This window comes from Osmia bicornis, chromosome 16 (genome assembly GCF_907164935.1).
Source record: "Osmia bicornis bicornis chromosome 16, iOsmBic2.1, whole genome shotgun sequence".
NCBI classification, from domain to species: Eukaryota; Metazoa; Arthropoda; class Insecta; order Hymenoptera; family Megachilidae; genus Osmia; species Osmia bicornis.
The window spans coordinates 3,063,077-3,089,575 of NC_060231.1; the positions used below are offsets into that span (position 1 = coordinate 3,063,077).

General features: G+C 39.4%; 1 protein-coding gene and 1 long non-coding RNA gene across 17 annotated transcripts in view; one reads left to right on the forward strand and one right to left on the reverse strand.

Moving 5' to 3' along the window:
• LOC114877866 (rho GTPase-activating protein 100F) overlaps window positions 1–15,239 on the forward strand; it is a 45,161-nt gene extending 29,922 nt beyond the window's left edge. For 2 of the 15 annotated variants that reach the window (XM_046289347.1, XM_046289348.1), the window contains 18 exons: window positions 3,242–3,355; window positions 3,612–3,809; window positions 4,028–4,186; window positions 4,460–4,689; window positions 4,956–5,214; window positions 5,836–5,847; window positions 6,499–6,754; window positions 6,837–7,100; window positions 7,179–7,337; window positions 7,398–7,561; window positions 7,818–8,166; window positions 8,233–8,451; window positions 8,691–9,079; window positions 9,152–9,404; window positions 9,867–10,027; window positions 10,107–10,299; window positions 10,449–10,708; window positions 12,930–15,135. In XM_046289347.1, the coding sequence (XP_046145303.1) occupies window positions 3,242–3,355; window positions 3,612–3,809; window positions 4,028–4,186; window positions 4,460–4,689; window positions 4,956–5,214; window positions 5,836–5,847; window positions 6,499–6,754; window positions 6,837–7,100; window positions 7,179–7,337; window positions 7,398–7,561; window positions 7,818–8,166; window positions 8,233–8,451; window positions 8,691–9,079; window positions 9,152–9,404; window positions 9,867–10,027; window positions 10,107–10,299; window positions 10,449–10,708; window positions 12,930–13,208 (3,918 nt within the window). In that variant the 3' untranslated portion in view covers window positions 13,209–15,135. The other 13 variants (XR_006830253.1, XR_006830255.1, XR_006830249.1 and 10 more) reach the window with 13 other exon arrangements.
• On the reverse strand, window positions 12,017–21,010 carry LOC114877870. Of its 2 annotated transcripts, none has more exons than XR_006830257.1 (3): window positions 20,924–21,010; window positions 15,755–19,361; window positions 12,017–13,062 (listed from the first exon to the last, which is right to left on the reverse strand). It is a non-coding gene; the product is annotated as an uncharacterized LOC114877870 (long non-coding RNA). The 2 variants fall into 2 exon arrangements; XR_006830256.1 differs by lacking the exon at window positions 20,924–21,010 and adding an exon at window positions 19,678–19,764.
• Window positions 21,011–26,499: the final 5,489 nt, after the last annotated feature.

The window sequence follows — 26,499 nt, forward strand, 5'->3', positions numbered from 1 at the left end:
GGCAAGTAGAGAACCTCCCTTCTCTCCCTTGGAGTGTGAAATGGCTTTAGCAGCTACAACGTCAAACACCATTGCCACCAGTCAGTGTCTTGATGCACAATGAAGGTACAGGAGAAGCCTCACGCTATATGGTGCCTCCATCCCACTTGTCCAAATAAAAAAATGGGCAGACAAATGTAGGTGTTCACCATCAACTTCTATTTGAAACATGTACCACTGGGGCTGGCTGTGCGAAGCCTTTCAGAGGGAAACGGTTTAGGGCTTAGATACATAAAACAGGATCAAGGAAAAGAACATGGTATCACGTTGTTGAGGATGTCAGGATCCAAGCGGTTGCAATTATAGGATAGAATATGAAATATAAAATGAATGATCTCGAGTAGGCAAAATGGGTCGCAAGTAAAAACATGGAAGATCGATGGGAAGGATTTCAAGTTATAAGAAAATCAGGCTAAACGGGAGACAAATATACGAAGTCCTGGGGGGGGATTCCCTGTGAGAAATCATGAGAAATGAAGAACCGGAGGGAAGGACGGTTGAACAAAGGGATATTGATAGTCGAAGATGATGAACATGAAGTGGAAGCTTATTGATGATGAAATACGCAATTAACTAATCTTCGGTATCGCAGTACATTGCACAGACTCCTACACTGTCCCATGTTTTCATCAAACCACCAATTGTACCGGCAGAGAATTTCTTATACCCGAAGACCTTTCAATGCAGACCCTTCAATGGTCTAATTACACGGGACTCGGAGTGCATCCTGAACATATCAGCTACCTTCTGATCGACATCAGCGAAGGCATTAAAATCAAGGAATCCTATTGCTGAAGAAACACGAAGCAAGGAGAGAGAGAGAGAGGGAGTACACAGCAAACGTAAAATCGTAGACAGGGTGGAAAGCAGCACAGGTATACCGAAGAGGGAGAGAACGATATCGCCGACCACAGAGATAAAGAAGAGAGGAAAAGGAAGGCAGAGTAACCGAGAATCAACGGGAGCGACGGGGAGGGACGAAAGGTGGCAAGGGGGGAGAGAGTGTGGTGTAGAGGTGACGTCACGCCGGGTCGATACTCACCCACACTCCGTACCCCGGCGTCGTCGTAAACGAGGGGGCGCAGGCGCCGCCTCGTACGCTCCTGAGAGTGCTCCTTCCCGCCATATTAGCCAGCATGGGGTAGGCGAGGATGTGCGACAGGGGTGGCTCGGGCTGCTTCTTCTCCCGTAAGGTAATCCGCGTTACCGTGTCGCGTGGCCAGTCGGTTGTTCGAGTCGCGTGGTGTCCATTGGCCACGATAATTAGTCAATTAAGGTCAGAAGGGTGAGCGAAACAGGAAGGGCGTACCGGCCCTGGTCCCGGCGGTTCTCTCTCTCTCTTTCTCTCTCTTAGTTCACGTTCCTCCGATCCTTGAAGCCTGTGCACGAGAACGCATGGATACGGGTACTGGCACGAAACTTGCTACCACTGGGCTGAGAACGGATGGTGAGGTCGACAAACGTAAAGAGGAACGATCCTGGACACAGGAAACGGCATTGGAGAGGGGCGCAGAAGGCTCGAAGGGTGAGGAGCTCGCCGCTGGGTTTCCCGAGGACACCTCGAACAAAAGGGGTTGCAAATCGGCCGCGCAAGTGTGGATGTCTTTATTGTCCCTGTGCGACCGGATGTGCGGATCCACCGCGTGGCTCGTCCTCTTCACATGCCTCCACGGGGTGCGTTTCCATACTCTCCTGCGATAAGACCGGCTGTAGATTGTACCAGTGTGCATCAGTTTCATTGTATCCGCGCCTCACGTGGCTCATTTTGGTTGCTTCCTTGGAACCGAGCTGGGGGATCACTTTACTTAGGACCACGTCCTAATCGTGGAGCTTCTGTTGAGGTGGATGCTGGTGATCCAATAAATGTATTGAAACTTGAAGCATTACAGTGCTAGGAATCAATGAGGGCAATGTGGTCTTGGTATTATAAATCAACAAATGCTTTGATGATCATTAAAATTAGGAATTTGTGACAAACATATTGGAAAGCTTAAAATATTTAATAAGTTTCAGATTTAAACAGCTAAAAGATTGAAGATGTAACTACTACTCAGGATAGAAGTAAGGAAACAATGTCATCTAAAGCTAGAAATCAGTAAAGCAGCTTTTCTGACAATAGTTCTGAGGTATTGCTTCTTATTCTTAATGAGTGTTATCAGACAACTGCATAATACTTCACATACACACTGCATACCCAGATTAGCTGAAGGAGACTTATCAGGCTTAGGATGCAGAGAATTGGAGCTATTTGATAGATATCATTGTGAAGTGTCTTTTGAGGAAGAATGACGTTCATTCTGGAGAAGACTTAGTTATTAATATGAAGTATTCCTTGTTGAAGTGAAGAGTGAAGAGCAATTCATTTCTCTTCAAGAATTTTAATTCTGCACTATAGAAAATAATTGGTAGAAAGTGATCCTCTCTTAAAGGATGTACAAACCTTGTAGTAATTCTGTGAGAATTGTACTACTTTCTATTCTTGTTACAATGTGCTAAATTTGAGAATGTATTCTGGTCAGAAAACTAACATAGGCTAATTTTGTCCTTAAAGCAACCAATATCTGCATGTCAATTAAATCCACCAGCAGCCTGTAATTTAGTAACGTTGTCCAATTTCAGATTAACAGAGCATGAAGAGGAAAAGAAAATCGCAACCCTGCTTGTTTGCACGACTGATTGTTATCTGGCTTTTTATGGCGACCGAACAAGAAAATTTCTATTCCTAACGGATCCTTTAAGCTCGTGCATCTCTGATTGTTCCTTGTTATACAATACAGAATCAGTTGGAAGGTGTTTGCAATTTTAACGACCCTCTAATCGGCCCGCTGATTGAATATCGCGTGCAACAACCTCGTTCAGCCTACTTTGTTGAACTTTTTAATCTCGGCTTGATTTTTTATTAAAACCTCTTCATGCTTGAAGATTATAAAATTGTACAGATTAGGTATTACCTGTGCTGGTATGCAAATTTTCATTGTCGAACGATACACCGTTGTGTACAAAGGTGTGATAAAAATAATACTTATTGATCTTGATATAAAAAATTAATGGCAAAGGTCATGCAACAGCAATGAAAAATACTTACTCGATCAGTCGTTAAACATATCATGACAGTATTTCTTCTTAGGCTCTGGGAGATTGTCAAACGGTTGTAAAAGACAGAAGGGAAACATGGTACTAATTAGCGTTAATTTTGTTGCAGGAGGGCCGGGGGGAAGTGACAGACATCAGCGCAAGTCCTGGAAGGCAAGCACCTGCCAACCAGTTGCGCCCCAAGGAGCCACCCCCCATGGTTATTCAGGGAGACTTCAGGAAGGTACTAACTTCAACGACATTCCTCTTCGCTGCTATTGTATAAAAGTCTTTGGTACCCCGTTGGGTCTCATAGAACCCGGTCAGATCACAGATAAAAACAGAATTAACAGAGGGAAGAAAAATCACATTGGAAACATGTATTCTTCTTCTCCATGAAACTGTTCCAGCAACAAAACTGTGTGTACAGGGGATGTGCTGGAATAGTTTCATGGATTGTTAGGTTTAAAAAGTTCAGGATGCACTTGTTGAAGTGAAAGGACCTGTCGTTGCAGGTGAGCGGGATCAGTACGGAGATCTTCAAGCAGATCGAGACCGTCGAAAACGATCATGACGCCTCGACAGCAGCGGCCCTTGAAGCTGTCGAACGAAGGGGCGAGATGGTCGTCCGGGTCATCGAGCCACGGCAAATGGGCAGACAGGCGTCCGAGGCAGCGAAGAAGTTCATTGCGATGCAGGTGTGTAGCTGTGCAAGCTGCTTTCCAAATCCTTCAATTAACTTCTTCACATCCATCGATTGCTCTACTGCCTCTCATATTATAATAATACTGAAAATTGCAAAAATTGTCCTTAAACACATGGAAATGATAATCATCTAACACAATTCTCTTATTTCTTCTTTAAAGAACCTGGAAATAGAGAGATCTTGATGATATTTTTGTCCATGGTGTTACAGGATCCGAAGCACCCCATCCACTTCGTTGAAATAATTAAAAGGCCAGGGCAAACGCTGGGGCTCTACATACGCGAAGGGAACGGGGTCGACAGGAACGATGGCGTCTTTATCTCGAGGATAGCCCTGGAGACCGCTGTCTACAACAGCGGTTGCCTTAAGGTGAGCACCGTTTCTTCCCTCTTCCCTCCGCTTCCTCCTCTATCCACTTAATTGCCACTGCTGCTGGAAGCAAGACCAATTTGGGATCAGGATTTATTGGAGTTATTCTTCTGGGATATGATGGTACATTCGGTCCACTGATTTTTCTATCAAACTGTGATTCACTTTCCTTGCACTTACGCTCCTATCAAGTGCACCTGTAAAATGGGGTCAAAGTTGTGCTTACTTTGATATCTGATATCACAAGGATTATTATTTTATTTCTTCAATTAGGTTGGGGACGAGATCCTTGCGGTGAATCTGGTAGATGTGACTCACATGAGCTTGGACGACGTGGTGATCATCATGTCGATACCCAGGAGGCTCGTTCTGGCGACGAGGCACGGCCAGCATCAGCCGGTGTCCCACAGCCGTCAGGCCGAGCACAAAGCACCGCCGGTCGTAGTGATCAAAAGGGAGCTGAACGAGGACGAGAGTGATCATGCAACGAGCAATCACGTCAGGTATATAAATTCCAATGAAATTTGAAGAAATCTAAAAGCTACAGTGGTCCAATAATCAATAGCAAGAGAAAGGTGTGATAGACCTTAATTGACCCAACATGACACTTGGAGCAGTCTATTTTAATTTCAACTTGATTTTGGTCTGAAGGAACAATTAAAGTGTCAACAGCCATTAATTGTTTCTACCAAAAAGATCACTTCAATGTGTCATTGTAAGATTTCTTGAAAATCTGGGAGAAGATTGAAACAAATTGTTTTATTTTCAGGGATGGTAATCGTAGACGCGGTGACGGTCGTGAAATGCTGCCTTCCCGGTCGAGACTGGGTCTAACGGGCCTAGGTTCCAGTCAGGATCTAGGATCTAGCAACGGTGACCTATACTATAATTCCAGACCGGAAGGACACTGGTCCTACCAACCACCGCCGCCTCCTGTGATCACACATCAGCCAAAACCCTCTACAACTCAACATTTCCAGCCCTATGAGCGTGGATATCCAAAGACCTTGGAGAGTTTGGCTGAAAAAGTAAGTGCTGAAGGACATTTTAGCTCTTGTCCAGGATCCTGACGCAGGTTGAGGTTTAATTTTAAGGACAGAGACAAAATACCTTCATTATTTATCAGATTCCTGGTTCCAAACAATATTGGAAATGCTTGGAAATTTATGAAAGAAGGTTAAACTTGAAGAAAATGAATTGAAAGATGTAATTGTAGTAAAGCTACCACAGTTTTCTGAAGAAATGAAAATAAGCAGATGGCATTTTTATGATAAATCTCCACCTGCAGTCAGGTGTAGGCCACACCATAGATGTTCTAGACGATGTGGATCGAGCACCCTTTCATATACCTGTCTGCACCAAGTTGACACTTGTTTGCCCTTCTCTGTCTTCGATTGCGATAGCGATTTGAATAAGAAAGTGGTGAATTCGTGGCAATCTCTCGAGACACTCCTAAAAAGATATCAGAATAACGTGCACCGTCTCCAAATCTTCGAGCAAACGTAATAAATTAACACGTATATTCAAAATTTATGATCATTCAAACGACATGAATTGTAGACGGTTCACAAACTCTCGTTCGTGTTTCGACCACGTGTTTCACATGACTAATCGGTTCTATGAATGAATGCTACGTTGATATTAACCAGGATTTCACAAAGGTAAAGAAACCACCAACTCTTTCTTGATATCTAGACTTGTGTATGCTGCAATCTCCTGCACTCCACCCTATCTGGACAATGGATAAATATTTGCACTGCTTAAATAAATATTATTAAAATAAATATTGTATTAGGCGTACAAATTAATTCGGTGCCTTTTTTTTTTTAATTAATGGCTTATTTTTCAAATTTACAAAAGCGCGGGAAAATATTTGAATTTAAAATAGTAACCAAGAAAGTGTAATATTAAAGGTACCGAATTAATTTGTACCATTTAAAAGAAACAAATATTTTTACCAATGTCCACATGGTATACTGTACTCTGTGGCTATTTAAATGTAATCCCACCCTTTGGTTGCCTCATCAAGCTTTATTATGTGCTCTTTCTATTTCTTTCTTTCTCAGTATTGTCTCTCCTTACGACGACCGTGATCGTTATAAACCACAGGATAAATGGACCAAACGAAATTCTAAAAAATACTTAATAAAATGATCCATCGATCCTGTTGGCATAATATTGAAATTAGAATTTCCTTCGAGCACAATCAATTTAATCTGCTCCAGAGGAGTCATTGATTGATTGTGAGACGAAGGAAATGTGCAAGATGGTTTTAAAAGAACCGAAATGAGATTGATGTTTCTTGAATTTAGGTACACTCCTTCTACACGGGGCCAGTAATGCCCTCGAACGGTGGCCGTCGAATGTCCACGGGCGCAGGAATGCAGTCGGTTGGCAGTAGATTGTCCAGTCAAACCCAGTCGTCGCATTATGGTAGTTACGGTCAGCACACAGGCAGTGGAAGAATAATGCCTAGAAGCGGTTCGGATCAGCATTTGCCTCGAGTCGACTACACCAGCATCACTACACCTGCTCGACACACTCTTCTTAGATCCAGCTTGAAGTCGGGTCCGTTGACAGACTGATTTAGAGCAAGAATCTTGTGAGATATAGCTGTTCGTTGTTTATGGTCCTCTGTTGCGCCTAACAGGAACATCAGCGTTGAGATACAACACCAGATATGGCACCCAAGGGGACAGTACAACGTCGGCCCAAAGGCAAGGTCAGTTTGGCACCCTGACAAGGAGGCACCGACCCTCGTTGGACTACGCGTCCGACACCGAGGCAACGTGTTCCAGTTCGCCGAAGTCTGCGTACTATTACTACAGGCACAACATGAATAATCCATCTCAGAGCAGTGCTGTGTCGCACCTTGCCACCCTCTCCAGGTCGCAAATTGGTCAGAGTTCCTCCGGTCAGTTGTGTTACAAAGAAATATTTTTTGATAGCTGTTGATAGGGTTGATATAAATGTATGGGTTCATATGTTGTAGGTCTGAGATCAAATTCGTTGCCTCGCAGTGGCAGAACGTTGCCTCAGCAACCTGGTCTTAGATCTGGACTTAGTACGGTAGCATCAGGACTGATAGATCAGGAAGACAGCGATGGAGCACTGTCAGCACCTGAATTACCTTCCATCAGACGTGACAGAGGTAACAGTGATTAAGTCACCATAGGTTATCGTTAAGTTAACGTTTGGATTTGAACAATAGGAAGAATACCGTCATCACCCAGTGTGTTCACGTCGGACGAATACAGAGCATGGCTGAGTAGAACGCCAAGCACCAGTGCGTTGTACGAACAGATCAGAGCTACTACGGCTAGACCACCGCGTTACACTTATAGCGCAGAAAATATTCATGCAGCTGCGAATCAAGTAAGTAAATATGTGGCAACAAATTAAATGGTCAGTATTTTATTACCAAAATGGTATAAAAATACTAAACGGTTAGGTTAGGTCAGGTTAGGAATGGTCAGTATACAAAAATTAACCAAACTTCCTTCCTTTTCAATTAAGTTTACATATTTTTTTTTAAATAAAATAAATATTATTAATCGAATAGGATAAGAAACAGTAAAAATAGTAGGAAAAATTAAAAAAATTATTTAATTAATGATTTCTTCTTGTGCAGGGTGAATATGGAAGTTACGGCGGGTACAGGCCACTCTCCAGCACGCTCGATCGTCTCTCGACGAGGTCAGCCTCGGCTCAACAAGTGAACCTAGCCAATCTGAGAGCATCGACAGCGATCAGTTCAACGTGCCATCGTGGAACGACGAATCCAAGACCGGCCTCGGTTGCGTCGAGTGCTCGTACATCGTTGACGAGTCAAAAGCCATCGTTGAGTAGCTCAGCCACCCAGAGGGCGACCTCGGTTAGGAGAATCAGGAACTTACTGGACCTAGAGTCCACGAGAAGCATACCCACCCCAACGCCTACCAGAACTCAGGATCAAAGACTGCTAGATATTAATCCTGCAGGTGAGCAGGCTGATTCTCGAAGTATTAAGTAAGATAATTCTACTTTTCGTCGCTTTTCTTCTGCAGAGTTCCTCAAATATAAAATAGAAAAACCGCCAACTGTAGGGACTCCGAGCTCGACCAGCTCTCTCTTGAGTTCCCTCGGGGAAACGAGTAGCGGTGACCTGGCTGGTGGTATCAGTGGATTGCTATGGGTCCATCTTCTGGCTGGACGTGGTCTTCGTTCGACGACGTCCTCTTCGGCAGCTACCACGCCCTCGACACCATCAGGTCAGCCTAATTTAGGTACGTTCGGGAGTATGCACCTCCTCTAGACTACTACTCCTTCGCACACTTGGATCTCTTTCATCTAACTTCATTGGTAACATTCGTATCAGTACATTGATCGCCACTTAGGTCCTTTTTCCTTAGACTCTCGAATGTTAGCAGAAAGTTCATTTGAAATAGAAGTGAAATAAAGCCAGCAGGAAATATGAATTGGAAATGCAACCCCAAAAGTTCTCTATTGTTTAAAAATCAAACAGCTAGCTGTGGCTTAAGAGACTTGTATTGCGTGCTGGAGTGCGACAGGGTGCACAAAGCAAGAACAGTGGTGCGAACCGGTGACCTGATGTTCGACTGGGACGAGACCTTCGAGCTGGACCTCGTTGGCAACCGGCAACTGGACCTGCTCGTCTATTCCTGGGATCCTCAGTACAGGCATAAACTTTGTTACAAGGGCTCGGTGCATCTAGCGAGCCTCCTGAAGGAATCGCCTCTTCAACAGCTGGCTGTCAAGGTCGAGCCACGTGGCACGATCTACTTAAGACTGCGATACATTGATGCTCAGCAAACGTTCCGAAGGAGAGGACTTCCAGTCATATCTTTGGCCACCAGAGTTGCACCTCTCTTTGGAGTTGATCTTGACACAGTGGTGAGTGATATTTTCAGATCTTTCAATTATTAAATCTTTCATGTATCATTTGGAATGTTACTTTGACTCTAGGTGAGCCGAGAGAGTAAAACTGGCGGAGTTCCTGGAGGTGTTTCCACCGCCCTAGCGATGGGTGTTCCAAATGTACCTATAATTGTCTGGCGCTGCGTCGAGGAAGTTGAAAGAAGAGGTCTCGATATCATCGGTTTGTACAGGCTTTGTGGATCAGCGACCAAGAAGAGGATACTTAGAGAAGCCTTTGAAAGGAATGCTCGTTCAGTGAATCTGTCACCTGATAATGTACCAGATATCAACGTTATTACTGGTTATTTTCTTCAACAAATAACACTCTACAGCAGACCTGTCTGACCTGTGGCCCACGGGCCAGTCGTGGCTCTTTCCCCCACCACGAAACTCGAGCTTGGCTCCTCCCACTCTTCCAATATTTGACGCGTATTCCCTAGTCCTAGGAAACCGCTGCCCCAATACTGACACTACTGCGTGGTGGGGGAAGTCTGAAGCAGTGGCTCTTTCGCTTCTAGGTCTTTTTATTTACGTGGATGAAATCTTCAAAAGACACCCCCCGCCCCCCTGGGGAGGGGCCGGGGTAGTGTGGAATTTACACCTCCACGGTGGCCTGCACTGGGCCTGTAGAAAGGGCTCTGGGACCCCCGCCCCTGTCGCGAAGGAGGGTCTACCCTTTGACCCTCCCCCGTGTAGCAGTTAGACAGGCCTGCTCTACTGATCAATTTCAATAGATATTTAATTCATGACCATCTGTCCTCAGGTGTGCTGAAGGATTACCTGCGAGAACTTCCAGAACCACTTTTCACAAAGTGCCTCTACCAAATGATGGTCGATGCACTGGCCGTCTGTTTACCAGATGATCCACAAGGCAGCGCCAAACTCATGTTCAGTATACTCGACTGTTTGCCAAAAGTGAACAGGGTTTGTATCTAACCAGAGAATGATCAGTTTTCATAAATCTGTATAATACTGCTTTACACTGTTTCATTTCTTTGAATAGTGCACATTAATTTACTTGTTGGACCACTTGGCAATGGTGGTGTCGCAGTGCAACAAAATGTCACCAGCAAGTCTGGCAGTCTGTTTCGGGCCAGTTTTGATGTTACATTCCGAGGAGAATGGGCCACCGTTAGACTTCCAACAGCCAATAGCTGTACTCAAGTATCTCCTTGAAATATGGCCCGTTAAGTCAGGTAATGTCGTCATTCCTAACAATTTATTTTCTTGAAACTAGATCCGGGTTAGAAAATGATTGTGAAAAGATGAATGAAGAATCGTTCTGATCAAACAATTGAACCAAGAGAATAAGAGCCGAATAATCAGTCGCTCATTTCACAGACAGTTCGGAAGATTTCTTCAGTCGCTTCAGCGCTTCCTCGAGTTACGCAACAAGCAGAGCACAACAACAGTCAACACCAAATGCAGCAGCATCAGCAGCAGCAACAGCAGCAGCAACAGGTGCCGCATCAAATGCAGGGAACATTGGGACGAACAGGGCTGCCCTGGCAGCAGCAACACTCACTTCATCAACAGCCCCCAACTTCAACAGCCGCGGTTCTCGCGGCCTCCACTCGTCCTCCACCACCGGTCAAGCCTCGACAGGTTAGTGCCCTCTCGCTACTCTCGCTTTATCTCGGCGACGTTCGTTCCAATCTTTCACCAACCTCTTCTTCCCTCCTCTGTAGACGTTCCACTTTCTTCATTGACGCCTTAAGTAAGTAAAGAATACGTACTTGGACGAACAATTTCGCAAAACAATTGTACAGAGGATGGACAGGAAAGGAAGGTCAAAGATACAACTTTCCTGGTTTTCAGTTCACATGTTATAAAAATTGTAAACTAAGAGAAAGACCAGGAAAGTTTAATGAAACGCTTCAAGAAATCCGACAAAAGTCTTCGCTTTTTCTATCCGTGTCTCACATGCATTATATATATCTGAAGCGTGTTGTGAACAGCATGATAGGCAAAGTATAAAGACTCTGTTCATTCCCTTTTGTTTCGCTTCGCAGAACAAATCCCGACGCGCTTTCATAATCTCGGATCAGTGAAACGTTCGTTCCATTCATTTACTCATTCATTCATGCATACGTTCCATTCATTTACTCAGCTCATATCGGTTCCAGGTTCACGTGTGGCTCTCTCGACGATCTTTTTTTATTATGTTAATCACCAGTTGTTGCAGAATGTTCGCTATGCACCTAAACTACAAACGAATCCTACAGCTTTCCTTGAAAGATGAAGAAATTAAGAGAACATTTGATCAATCAATTTCATTTGAAAAATTGAGCTTGTTCTGCCTGGCAAACAATTTGCAAAGAAACGATGTCGCGTGTTGTATCCGTGTAAATAAAACGCCTCCGTGCATGTCTCGATGTCTCAGTTCTTGTACATTTATATTTGGGTGCAACGATGAAGATACCGGTTGCTTTATGATTTTCGTTTCTCTTTGCCGCCAGTCTCTCTCTTTCTCTCTCTCTCTCGACGTCTTTCTTATTATATAGTGACGATTTACGTTGTCTTCTTTATCTTTTTTCGTTTGGGCACGTATTCTTCAGAGCAAGCGCAAATTGCCGGCTCTACCAAACCGCTGACAGCACAGAGACGCCGCTTCTTGCACAGGTATTATCGTTATTATCGTTTTCATTCGCGTTAAATCAGCCTTTAGTTATCATTATCATATTGCATGGCCCGAATATTCAGATATCAGAAAACCAATCTATACACTCATTCATCTGTCACCTTCCATTTTACTTTACTTGCACAGAGTCTGCGTGGGTGGTTCCAAGGAATTGTGTAAAAATGTACGGGACCATTGAAGAAATGCAATCCACTCAAACGATTACCTAAGATTCTACGCTGTATACAATTTAAACCTAAGAAACCAAATAAGCATCTAATTAAAACACAAAGTAACTTGTTATATTTATTCTGTCTATCAGTTGGTTGATGTACAAGCGTTCATGCGCAGAGTTTAGAGTACTCTTACAATGTACTTTCACCTCTCGTCGCATAGATGTTTACTTAATTAAAATTGGAACGAAGAGAAAACATAGGGAAAGTGGTCCTTCTTAAGAGTAGCAAGCGTAGAGTGTTAAGTAGTTTATTTTAATTGACCTACCACTCAACTTTTGACAACACTCTAAATCAGTCTGAGAGATCATTAGTACACCTAGAACGGTGGTAATTGCACCATGAGTGTGTTGCATCTTGAATTCGGTTTTATATTCACATTTTTTATGTAAGACTATGAATTACCTGTGCATTATTGAAACCGTATTCAAGTACACAATATTCTTTGAGTTCTCAGATATCCTTGTCCAACGAACACATAAATCTTAACCCTTCATCGATGAATGCAAGAATGCCAAAGTATAGTACGCAAGATGAGACACTTAAATGACTAATTCTACTTTTAACCATGTAACAATGTTAATTTAAAGCATCTCATATTCTCTTTAGATACCGTTCAGTTCCGCTTCATCATCGCCATTCAAAGACAAAAACATTTTGTTCAACAAGAAGTCTCGTTTTGGCTTCAAGAATCCTTCAGCGGAGCTTTCACCATAGAAACATTTGCATCCACCTTGCACACATAATCATGAAAATCTTCTTCCATGAAAATACAGAACTCTTTGCACATTAATTTCATAATCATCCTTTGTCACAAGAATAGACACGTTTCTTATTGGGTTTTGAAATCTAACGCTTCGGTCAGAGTGCAAAGGGTTAATATACTTTCACACACAGCTTCCTGTTTGAGTCGAAGAAGCTTACATGACTAATGGAAAACGACGCTGGCGATACGGCGTCTCTGTTTGCACAGGTGATAGTCTCGTCTCCCGGTTCACCTAGCAGCGAGGAGTCGGAAGCCTCGCCGGAGCCAATTAACAAGAGCCTCATGGGTGGCCTGGGACTCGAGAAAGGCAACGAAGGGGTCACGACCAACTCGGCTGGCCCTGGAACAGAACAAATCACTCCGTCAAGCAGCGTCGACACCGAGGAGGGAAATACACCGCATCAGGAAGAAGGCGAGAAAGGCGTGGAGGGCGACGCTGAAGCCAGCGACGACGATCGACACCAGCACGTACCCAAGACGCATTAGAATCTTCTTCAAATACACGAGGATCAAGTCGGGGGTGCGCGTCCTGAATAGTTTGAATGTCTCGCTTTCCATTCATCGTTTGAACAACCTTTCGATACTTTTCAAGGGTCAAACTTCGTTTTAGAGGAGCAAAAATTAACGGTTCCAAAATATGTAGTCTTGTAGTTTTTGACCTGAAACATTCAAAAATGCAAGTTAAACATGGTTTTAAAAATACAATTGTGGAAAAATGTACGTATTTAGTGATGTTTGACAGGTCAGTACGACGCCATATTGTTTCTACGCATTCTCTGATTGGTTCGCTGAAATGACTAACTTCCGCTTACTTTATTTAAAAACATATTTCTTCTTGATTGCTGCTATCAAAAAAACCCATAAGATGTGTTTCGTTAATTTTACGAAACCTACGCCACAAAAATTCACATAGGCGATCGGCAAAGTCTTCGTCGTGAAAGCGACTCCGAATTTCGATTTCGAATTTATGCGCGAACCAATCTGAAGATCGCTAGAAGCAATATGGCGTCGTACTAACCTGTCAAAGTACGCGAAATACACTTTTCACACAATTGTATTTTTTAAACAATTGGTTTCCTGGACTTTTAACTTGCATTTTCGAATGTTTCAGGTCGAAAACTATATTTGATACTTTCATGTGTACCGAAGAAGATTTGATACTTTTTATTCAACAATTTTTGGTTCCCTAAGACGAAGTGCAGCCTTTCCTATGATTGATGCTTCAGTTTTGCCCAACGCTGATGACACTGAATACAGACACGTTTTACACGATTATTAATGAGAATTTGAAGCTTGTTAAAATAGGAGAGGATTTTGTTATTCGCAAATGATTCAAGGAAGGAAGAATGAACGTAAGTTCTTAAAACATTGTTCACCGATCAGAACTGTGTTGATTTTCAATTCTACTTTTCAAATTTACAACAACAAAGCTTTTCTTTGTTTTGAACAAATCCTTGAATGGTGAACAAATGCGTTAAGAATTTCTCTTTCATTTTAATTCAACATTCTTGTGGTGTGTTGACAAAAGCTAAAGACAAGAAGAGATGTTCTTCTTTTTGATTTTCCAAAGATATTTAAACGCGTTGACTGCAATGATTTGGAAGTTTAATACATGCTGTTCTTGGAACAGCAAACTATACCAAAGACTTAAGTCTGATATATACTATATTCAACATTATCGAGTCAAGTGATTTCTTCTTTGAGAATATTAGTGCATTGTTGGCTGTGTTAGGGAATTTTCTTTGTTGTACGATGTGTTGTGTTTGGAAATATTTATACGTGTTTTTTCTGGCAGTCAGCGCATCAAGTTACATGTATGCTCTTCTAAAAGGATACGTTCAAACGATAACGAACGTGCAACTATGATAAATCAAGGCTGAATTTTGTCGCCAGACGCACAATAAAAGCGACCATTGTTTTCCAAACGTGGAACGATACGCATAATGGGACCACTGCGAATATTCGTTAAAAAATCTTCGCGATTAAAGAATATCTAACGCTGAAATTGACGATCTGACGACCGACTGGAAGCCTTTTACATGTTCTTCATAAAAATTCATTTGATAATCATTCAACGGTGAGATATCTGTCGAGTAACACACCAAAGAAAACTGCTAACTAACGTTACAGTGATGTTCATGGAAGGATTTCACTCTTTGGCTGCAAAGTACGTTGTCTTTTCACAGTTATCATAACTGTAATCGATGAACAGGTTCCTAATTTATAAAAGTTTGCACAAAATTCCATTATTATATATATGAATCTTCTTTCGAAGAAGAAAAACTGAGTTACTGCTCTAAAAGAGAACACAATTCTTTCTTTCCACAGCTGAAGAGTTCGTTGTAAGTCTGACGCATCTTTCTTCAAGCACAAATATCGTAGAAGAAAATATAAAACCATGTAAAGTTCTTTTCTACATTGAAGATCCCGCCAAAGCTTCTCTCAGAAGACCAGCATTGATTGGAGTGATACGATTGAAGAGCAGAAACTGAAGAAACAGAAAGGAACGTACAGGGAACATCTGAGATCGTCTCTTGTGTCTTGGAACTGCACAAATTTACAAAAAAGCGACTGAAAAACAAATTATCCAAATTATAAAAAAATTCTCTAAACAAAGGGACGGAGACGAGTGTTTGGTAAGACCCTACGATTCACCGCGCACACCCTCAGCTCAAAGAGGCTCATCGCTTCTGCAGTTGATCTTTCAATGAAATTCAAGGTATTTCCTGGCTGCTCGAGGTTCAGAGATCATAATCTAAACAGTTCCGGTACGTTTCTTCACCGGCTGCAGAAGAATGGCGACAAAGACTGATCACACTGAAGGAAATAAAAGAGAACGGTGCACGAGGGGGGCAGGAAAGCGAAACGAGGAAGAAATATGAGAAATAACGTGAACACATAACAAAACAAGTTACACAAACACAACGGTCGATTTATATACAATATACTATATAAATATATATATATACATATTATATATACACACATAGGCTAGTTACGATATACATGTGCTTTTGATAAAAAATTATTACTTGTAGAGGTTAGCTAGCCCTCGTATACAGAAACACGATGGAACTGCTGAAGTACACGACGCCTGCGTCCACGTATACGAATGAGAAAGAAACGAAGCACTGGGTATAAGTGCACGCAGATGCTGATAAATAAATATAACACATAAAGATATTCAGGAGCTGAGAAACCGACTCCAAACACTTCTTGTACATGTTGACAATAGGAAACTGACGAACTGAGAGTGAAGACAATGGAAGGACGAGGTGGATCGAAAAAAGGAAAAGAAACTAAAAGGGAAAGGAGTCGAACTCACCGAGAAACGATAATAATTACAAGTAAAAAGAAAAAAAGAAACAAAGTTAATTGTAACTTGTAAACGACTAAACATAGCCAGTATTATATTGTGTACGTAAAGAAGAAAACATTTAACGAGGACGAACCGGAGTTCGTTTGTTCTACGATCTCGTCGACGGGGACACGAGCGACAAACTCGACTATTATTGCTATTATTATTGTTAGTTGGTAATATATATAAATAAACGTTCGCATATGCGCGGGGTGAATTGTCAGACATTGTCATTTGAGTTAATTTCTTTTTGTTGATTCACTTGGGAAGAGCCGAACAGTTAATTTGTTATATTTTTGTTGCTCTAGTGTATTGGTGTTTGTAGCGTAGAGAATAATTGATTGTGAGAAGCATCGTTTGGTTGGAGATGCATGTTCCTAAAATGAACAATCAGAAAGTTAGTTTATTTGACAATTTCTAGCAATTCATAGAGTTTGAATGAATAACTTTGTCTTTCTCAGATGTTATTGTTGAGATAACAAAAACATTTCAGACTGAACAAAGCTATTGTTCAACTTCATATAAATAATGTATAAAATGCATCGTATGCAGGATAATGATAACGCTAGGATCAGTGGGTATTTGTTAACCCTTTGGAGAAACGTTGCCTCTAAATTACTAAATATTCCTTTAACAATATATTAAACTGTTCGTAAGCAAAACTTCCACTTCTCATATGGAAATGAAATGTTTGAAACAGTACTTCGTGCTAATGAAAGTATACTGTTGAAGATATTTAGAGCTTCAAGGGGTTGACTGTTATTACCATTGCTTTATTTCGCTCGTGCCCTTGTATGTGAATGCAGTCTATGTAAATGTCACAAGATATATGCAGCGTTTGTACATCAGCATTGTTCAGGAATACGGAGTAAATTCAATTGGCACCTTCAAATGTTAAACTACGCTAAATCTAATTATAGTTTTAGATTTCTTTACGTTCTCAGTGTTAATAAGTTATAAATATTTGAAAAAGTGAAACATTTATAATATTTTAATATTTTCATTGGACATTGCTGTTGCAACGTGCAAATATATCTGTGCGCATAATGTATTCATAATATACGTGTGCATAAAGATACACACCAATGTAGTCTTTTCTTTTCTTACGCAGTGTTATTTTTATTATGCCACCAGGATGGTGTTTCTTTCGAGTAGACAAGAGTCAAGGATTATTGTATAATTCATTGTACCATACTAATTAGTCGCATCATAATTGTATTGAACCCCCGACTGTTTCACTGTCGTTCGATGTGTAAGCGCGATGGAACGCCGGATACCATCTCCCCTTTCACGTTTCAGTGAAACATTTCTGGAAAATCTAGGTAGTTCCTAAACTTCTTCTATACTTCAAATAATTAGGAGGTTAAATGAAAATTTACAAAAAGTCTAAAAACTTGGAACATTACAATAAGATGTAGGAACTACCTATTGTCTGAACTGCAGTTAATAATTTTTTTAATCATATACACTATGAAACTATATTATTACCTTTTATATTTGTACCGTTACTTTGTACTTTTTCTATTCAATGCGACGAGTGATAAGTATACAGTGGAAAATGACTGTAACAAATTTTTACCATTACCAAAAGACTTTCATGAAACATTGCAACAAACATGCTTCATGAAAATGTTGCAATAAAAGAATACTGTAATAGGAAATATTACAGAAACTGGTGTAAAGATGAGAAATATTGAAGGAAATAAGTAGAACAGTAGGAGATACTGTAATGCACAATAATATTGCAGTAGAAATAACTGCAAGAAACTGTTTAATCAGGCCCAATAAGAAAACCGAATTTGCTCTTTTTAAAGGAGTCATCCTATACCGACTGACCAGAATATTTGTACATAAGTGTAGTTCATTAAAGACTTTGGATGTCATCCTAAAAAAGTAAAACGTTCCGGCGTCCGGCGTTCCTGGACGTTCCTAATTTTAAAATAATAACAATGAAATCACGCGTCCAAAAATGACACAAAAAAAAGACAACACATAACGCGTACCATTAATTATACGTGAAAGCACACTGCCGCAATTTTGTATGATTAACTGTTGTTATATATACACCTATACCTACATATTATGCTACGTATACATAATTATTAATTGAGAAAGAGTGATACGCATCCATCGAAGGATTCCCAAGTTACAGGCTGAAACTTTCCAACGGAAGGTATCTTCTATTCAAAAATGACAAACAGATTGACTAGCAGAAGCAACAATGTGACAATCAGTTATCTAATATCCACTAGAAACTTAGTTGATCTGTAAGGAAAACAATATGTTTTACTTTATTTTAAACATCTCCAATACAAAGACACTCTTGAAAAGAATAATTACCATGTGATGAAACATGGGTATCCCAGCTTGAAAAGGGAAACCCTTCGAAGGATGGTGTGTCGCTCTGAAACAACCCCTTGATTGAAGAAAGCTGAGCGAAGGAACTAAGTCTGACACGTAATGGCTCTCCAATTCCTTTTCGCCAATATCTTTCTTTCCTCGTTCACTATGAACCTTCTGAGCGCACACTTCATCGACCTCCTGCATCGTACCTCTAAGTGAAGCCACTTGTCATAGAAAATTGTTATAGGTGCGATTGGGGGTGATCAGATGGTCCAAGGAGAAATAGCAACCCTTTGCAATCATTCAAAACAGTTACTTGAAATCTTTGCTTTTATATTTTCTGCTCTCTTAAGAAGAATCAATGATTAGCTTTCAGTGAAGCAAACTGAAGAAATCCAATTGCAAAGGGTTGAAGGGTCTCATGGAACAATGGTGTTCGGTTAGTTTCTCGCTTCACAACGAAACTTCAGGGAGAGAAAGGCCAAGAACTGCGTGCTTTTACCAGGATACACTGGTTCAATGAAACAGAACCTAATGAAGAAGAAGAAATGAAGAGAAGAGACCAGAGGAGACAAATGAAGTAGAATAGATACGAGGGTGGACAAATTAAAGCGAAGGGGCTTTACGTCGATATAAGAATATAATTTTTTATTGTGCTCGCATTACCTGATTCTCTTGTGCAATCGCGTTTTATCGAACACACCATCAGGACGGAAGAAACGAAGAGAAACGAACGATAACCCAGCGGCTTGTATTTTCTACCGTGGCACACGATCTTTCAACAATTTTATTCTCCTTTATGATAACCCAGCGATATTTTATAGGTCGATGATTTTGATAAGCTCCAGCGCATCTTTTCCTCTGGAGAAAAATACTTGTGCTTCTCCTGCTGGTACCATGATTCATTGAACCAGAGCCGTTGAACTTTCATCCTGAAACTGAAGAAGAAAAACTGCTGAAGCGAAGAAACATCTGGTGAATAACAGAGTTTTGCTCTGCGACAGAAGTACAAGTAATAAATTTTCTTTTAGAGACTGTTAGTAGACAGCGAAGCACCTGGGTGATTGATTAATGCCTTTCGCAGGGGAGAAACTTGAATAGAAGATGAAAATTCAAAGGGAAGAAAGGTAGCGAAGAACCTTTTATCTACTAACACTGAGATAACAGAAAAGTTTGAATGAAGAAATTGAAAAAGGCAAGCAAGGAAGATTTGAAGAAAAGAAGAATCTTAAACTTGAATTTCTTTTCAATCACCTGTTCGACGGCTCTAGATATTCACCCCGCACAATAAGATTCGAGAAGGATGTTTTTCTACTATTTTCAGACTAAAAAGTATTCTTTTCTTCAATGACTCATGGGTACCAACATTGTTTCTGATTTCCCCGCAACAGGTCTTTTTAATCGTCGAATCCTAGCTAACGTATATAAACTAACGTATATACGATGGACCACGTTTGTCATACTGAAAGATTTAAAAAAAATGAACAAAAAAATATATGTATGTGTGTCTGAAACAGAGAGGAGAGAGTGTAAGATTTTGTCCATGATTTTTCTATAATTTAGAGGCAGAGATTAGCTGGGGTGCAATCGTTCTTTCTTTTGCACCCTAAAGAAGAGAAATTTCATAAGAAAATGGAAAGGAAGAGACAAATGGAACAATGTTTCCCAAAAGTCCTTGAATTGTTACGAGGTTCAGGTCAGAAATTGAATTATTCTAAGTAAGCAATCTGTTAGGTTTTGGATTTCAGAAGCCAACATTTAATCAAATCATTCATCTTCATCTTTTCAAGTTCCTCCATCACCTAGTTAAGAATTAAAAGCAAGGGAAGAAGAGTGAAACGAAGAAAGCAGGTGAAGCAGAGCTCAGTAGCAAACCCGAAGAGGATTCTTGACCAGCTTGGCTATGATTTACGTTGTTCGTTCTTCCAAGAACCTATGTGACGTTCAGTGAAGAACAGCTCAGAGAAGCAGCACAAATTTCACAAAGGGATCACAGAGGAAGAAGAAAATGAACGACAATGACGATCGAATTCCTCGAGCCACCATATGACGTAGACGTAGAAACGACGAACTTCATTCTCCCGTATTTGGTGCTCCACGAAGTCCAAATAAGCAGCAGCCAACAGCAGGAAATAGTAAATAGAATTAAAGCAAGGTGAGACAGACTCATGAATCATTAGATAAAGTAACGAGCTAACAATGTACAGAGTGAAAAGGAAAAGAAAACAATGACTGAGAAAAGGGCACATTTCTCTATTGTTTCTTGAGCTTCACATCTCGGGGGATTCGAAGTACGAAACGCTTTCTTCTTGATGTTAAAGAAGAAGAAAAAGAAGAATGAGACTAAACGAAGCCTGTAAATAAGTAGAATGCATCCTGTTCATCACACGTGTGGATGATTTTTGATGCGCTTGACACAGTTATTCAAAAAGATATAAGGAAGGAATGTATACACACACACACATACAGAAACACATACACAGAGGACATATATGTGTACCGGGGTCGAAGCTGGCTGTCCTGGGGCCAGATAATCTTCTGATCCATTGTGTACAGTTTTGGTGGCTGTTCAGGTGTAAGGGTCCCAGATTAGATACAGCCCTGCATACGTAGTTTCCAGAAGAGTTGTAGCTTCTTGTATAATTATGTGAATTATAATGTAGAAAGGAAAACATTTATCTCCGGGAATCGCTGCGAACACATATCTCAGTCAGAATTCATTCTATCTGGTTGCGAAGGGGGAGTTAATTGGATAAGAACGGATTCAGAGTTGTGTCAATAATTGTGGGCCCCTTTTATAAAGTAAGTAAGTGTCCATTAGAGGTTTTCAAATGGTTCAGTCTTTTCTTCATTGAAAAGGTTCAGCTAAAAAGGAAAATGATTTTGAATGTATTTTAAACACCTTTCATTGGTTTTGAATAGATATAAACTTGATTCTAGTTTTCTAGGTGAAGTTGTAAGGAGGATTAATCAAAGATGAACGAGGAGGGCCCACAATACCTAAGCATTGAGTGGATTGAATCCGTTGATCAAGGAGTGTGCTTGGTCATTTCCATCCTTCATCGAGCAGGGGCATAATTAGGTCGTAGGTTTTACCCTAAAGCTTTCATCATCCTACATATCATAGAGAAGAAGAGATCCTTTTGTTTCTGTAGAGGATAGACGGGCCTACAAAGGGAATTCTTAGGGTTCAGTGAAGTATTTAAATAAAAAGAATTTAAAAAAAAAAGAAAAATGGAAAAAAAAGAGGATGTACGAGGAAAAACTTGGAACAAAGAAAAGAAGGAATAAGAGGGCCTCTAGAGTATTTGATAGAGAAACGTATCACGTTTCGAGACAAACGAGGAACACGCTTTTTAGGATTAGTCGCAGCTTCGACCTAGCCCCGAAAGTGTAACTAAGAAGCACTATACAATGTGCACGATGAACTTGTTGCCTTTCTCTTCATTATCATGAGTACCATTCTTCTGTTCAATAATTAAATTCTTCTGAAAATTAATCTTCTTAAATTGCCTCATTCGTTGAGGATATTTAATAAAGAAAAAGTATACTTCTTTGTTTAAAAAAAAAAATAATAATAATTCAACGCAGAAGATGATTTCTTCACTTTCTGTAATATAATTAGTCAGTTCTCGATGATAATGAAGAAAAAGGATTTGTTGCAGTGCATCAAATCATTCAGTTTTTCGACATATCCATCTTCTGACCTCATATTTTCATAAAACAAGATATACAACATGCCCATCCTCATCTATAAATTCATCGACAAATTATTTTCATAGTCAGATTAATCAACATTGATCTCATACTGTTCTTATTCTATATCTACTATCTCACAGTATTATAAATAATTCAATTCTCTTTCTTTTTTTTCTATCTCCTTACAAAGACTAGTTTGGTATGAATGAATTTTTTATGGCGTAAATGGAGGGATAGTTCGTCGACCATACATGTATTTCATGCTGTAATTCGTTTCTTTTGATATTTGTTTACTAAAAAATATTCCTATTACCTTTTTAATTATTTGACAATAATCATGACTGATGAATGTTTAGAAAAATAATTATTAAATTTGACAATTTCATAAATGAAAGAAAATATCAGAAAAAAAAAGAAGATAAATAGAAATACTAGGAAAAACTGAGTATTAATAAATAAATGTTGATGCAGATTGCAGTTGAATATCGCATGTAAAGGGATGAACGCTAATGTAATTTGCATTTGAACAAATTTTACTTTGTTCTTAATTAATTGACGATTTTATAATATTTACATAATTATTTATAGGAGTTTCTATGATAAGTGTACATATAATCAGATCACGAGATCATAATGTCACTGTCTAAGTGATTGAAAAAGCTTATAATTATTTAGAAAGGAGCCTGTGAAACTCTGTTAGCGAACATTGTGTGAAGGAGTAATTGTATTTCACTTGTTGTATTATACACTGTAGAAAGATCTTTTGCGCGTTAATTGTCACTGATTATGTTGTAATTATTTCAAGTTAATTAAGACAAATATTACAGGTTTCTTTTTCTGTATTAAAGAGGTTAACAAAGGATCTTTAACTGTGCTACTTTGCGTTAAAATCTTATATTTTTATAATGGAACAAAGCATCAAGCATTAGCTGTGCAATCTTTAATTTCAATTCTTATTAAATTTCAATCAAATATATCCAAAATAGAGATATAACGCGCAATTGATTTTCAAAAGAATACTTTTAATATACATAAAGAATGAATGGATGAGAACTGAAGAAAATGAATGAATGTATGTATGTAAAGAAATCAGGCGATTAAATCGCTCAGAGAATTGAAAATTCTAAGTCTATAAAGTTCTAAGAAGAATGAATTGAATGAATGAGTGAGTGTGTGACCAAAAGATTGGGAAGAAAAGGAGAGGATGAAGAAATGTCAAAATGAGAACAGAGCAACAGCAAGCAACACGTTAAAATATAAATACAATAAAAGTAACAAGAAAATGGGAAGGTATAAATATTAATTTTAAAACAAAATGTCGAAGAATGAAAGAATGAGGGGCATCAGAGCGAAGAACGATGAAGTAATGGTGAATGTGAGATGAAGTAGTACATTCTATCAGTATTTGCGCGACAAAACTGGAAAAAAAAATCGTAACTAAGAATGAGGTGTTTAAATAAATATTCAGACGGTTCGAGGGTTGATTTCACCCTTCCATCGAAGCTGCTAAACGATCCAAAGCAAGGGTGCGTATGTGTGAGAGAGAAAAATAAATATTATATATATATATAAAAATTATACATACAAAAAATGAAGGAGAAGAAAAAACAACTATCGTTGATCGCTATATCAAGCAAGTAGATATATATATAATATATTATATTGAAAAATATATAGTAGCGTGTCGGTATAATTATTACGATTTGTAATTGCGCGTTGCGGCGCGCCAAAACTACGGGCGCCCATTGACCGCTTATGCGAACCAGAAATCAACTATAAAAAAAAAACATCGATGAGAGTGAAACCACAAAAATAGTGTCGAGGATTGAAAAGTGTGTGTTTGTGTATGACAGTGTCAATTGTAAATGCGTTCGGCTTTACTAATAATTTATGTTTTCGTTCTAGATCGAACTTCCTAGGTTATGTACGTTTGAAATCTGAATTATTCGCGCCTCTATAGTTCGATCGATAATCGAAATTTTTCGATCGCGGCAAAAGTAGAAAATCGAGCGCATTATAGAATTAAATTTTTCTTACTTTTTCAGTTGCAAATTGTTTTTCAATCGAACATTTTTAAAGCCGAACGCACCTTAAGAAAGTGTAGAAACACAGTATGCGAATACAAGTTAACCTCAACACCAAAATAAAACGGAATTTCCTGCAATACAATAGTTAGATCAATTACGGGAATTCTTTGTAACTAGATTTAAATATTCGTATTATTCGTTGTCACGCGTGTTCGTTTGTCCGAATCGCTTTGAGGTCCGTATCGTAACGAACATTCTCGCGATAAATGGGAATAAAGAACGGAATCACTATAACGATGGTAAGAATATATATATATATATTTCATCGTATTACGTTTACGAAATTCACGTGAACGTGAATTTTACGTGTATGCCAAGCACGACGGGTGAAGAAGATTTCTGCTTTCGAGGACTGACTTTTTTTTTATGTCGTTCTAAATAAATAATTGTAACGATAACGGTAATGGTAACAATAATAATATTAATATTGATAATATAAAAATAATAATGATAACAATGTGCGTTCGAATTGCTAATAATAATAAATAATAATATATATATACTTTAAGGCATGTGTTCTCCCAGCGTGCTTGGCCGTGTGTCTTGGTTTTAATTGTTTATAAAAAAAAAGAAATGTTATTGCGTTGTGGGCCGATCTTGATGACGATCGATGTTTATTAACGATTAAAATGATTATCAGTAGACGAGAGAAAGTATCGAGTAAACCCTTTGCATTCGAACATCCAATTACAACGAGAACTCTAATTTTCATTTGTTTTATGCTGCAAATGAATGTACAGAGGCAAATATGAATGATTCACGATTTTTCGAGTTATATTAGGTGTTACGTGCGAATAATGAATACGAATATAATGACATAGGTAAAAAGTAGTTCGAGTGAAAAGGGTTGCTAAGCTGGAGGCGACGCTTTATTTTTTTTCTTTCATTTAACAGCATCTAGACTACCAACGTATAATTGATGATAATATCAAAGTTCTGAAATATTTCAAAAATGTCAAATATAAAAAATATATATATTCTGTTTTTTTTTTTTTTTTTTTAGTAACACGGACATTTGCGGTAAAATGATATAGGGATTTTTGTGAATGAAATATAATTAGTTAATTGTCGATAATAAGTTGGTAGCCAAGTTGCTAGGGATGTTGCTTGATAGCGAATCGATAAATCTCACGTAAGTGAAATATCGTAATAGTGTTTAGGGTTCTAACGTCGCCACTTCCGGTGGGTGTAATTTAGTCAGTGTTAAATCCACACACTAATTCAAAAGGAGAATCGACGGTGCGCGTGGTCGTCGACCGATTATAAATCAACAGTAGAAATAGTAGAGCGTGACAATTTCAAAGAGGTAGTACTACCGTTGTTCCGTTAATTGTTTTCATAGATTTTATTATGCCGTGACCGCATCGCGTGTTCTTGCTAAACGTTCGTTTACATGCTAAAGGGTAACAATAAATAATTGACTTATTAACAAACAATTACACGGTGAACTTGTTCAGTGTTCGTATTACCTGATTCAAATATTTCGCGTACTTCGAATTGAATTTCGCGCCCTTCGATAAATCGATAGTGAACAGTCGAGCCATTGAAAACTAAAAAGTCCCTAGAGTAGTATCCATTTAAAAATAGAGTCGGGTATGTACATTTTTTCGAACAACGAAGTTCTCCAAAGAAATAAGTTTGTTTTTACGTTAATACTGATTTGTTTTAAATAATTTTAAAATTAGCAAAAATAACCGACAAGTTTCACGAGACGCGGCCACGCCTAGCCAGGACTATTTTTCTAAGTTGCAAAGGTATAATAAATTAATGATGTTGCATTATCGTTACTAGAGTATATTATAATGTACATTGATATTTTAACTAGCGAAGTATGAGAAAAAAATGTTACGAACATAGTAAACAAGCTGCATATAATATATTAATATACAAATGTAGATATCTTCGTTGAAATCGTGCCGGTTCGTACTTGCGGTCGGTGCATGCGCGCGCACGCAGCAACGTGCCATTAGCCTGATAAACCAATTTCAAATGACGGCGACAGGAATTAGCTAAAGGAGACATTTAAAATACCATTTTACGAGTTGAGGCACGCCTTTATAAGTTCCAGTGTCGATTCGCGATCGAGGAAGTACAACTGGGTAAAAACCGAACGAGAAAAGGAAAAAAATTCCTAGACGCGCAATGACCCGAGGCTGGAACGACGTGAATGCAAGTGCGAATAGAAAAATGTGCGCGTGAGAATGGATGAATGGCAACGAATGAACGGAGTGTCGTTCTTCAACCAAAAAAACAAAAGAAAATTAATAATGGAATCGTTCTATCAGTCACC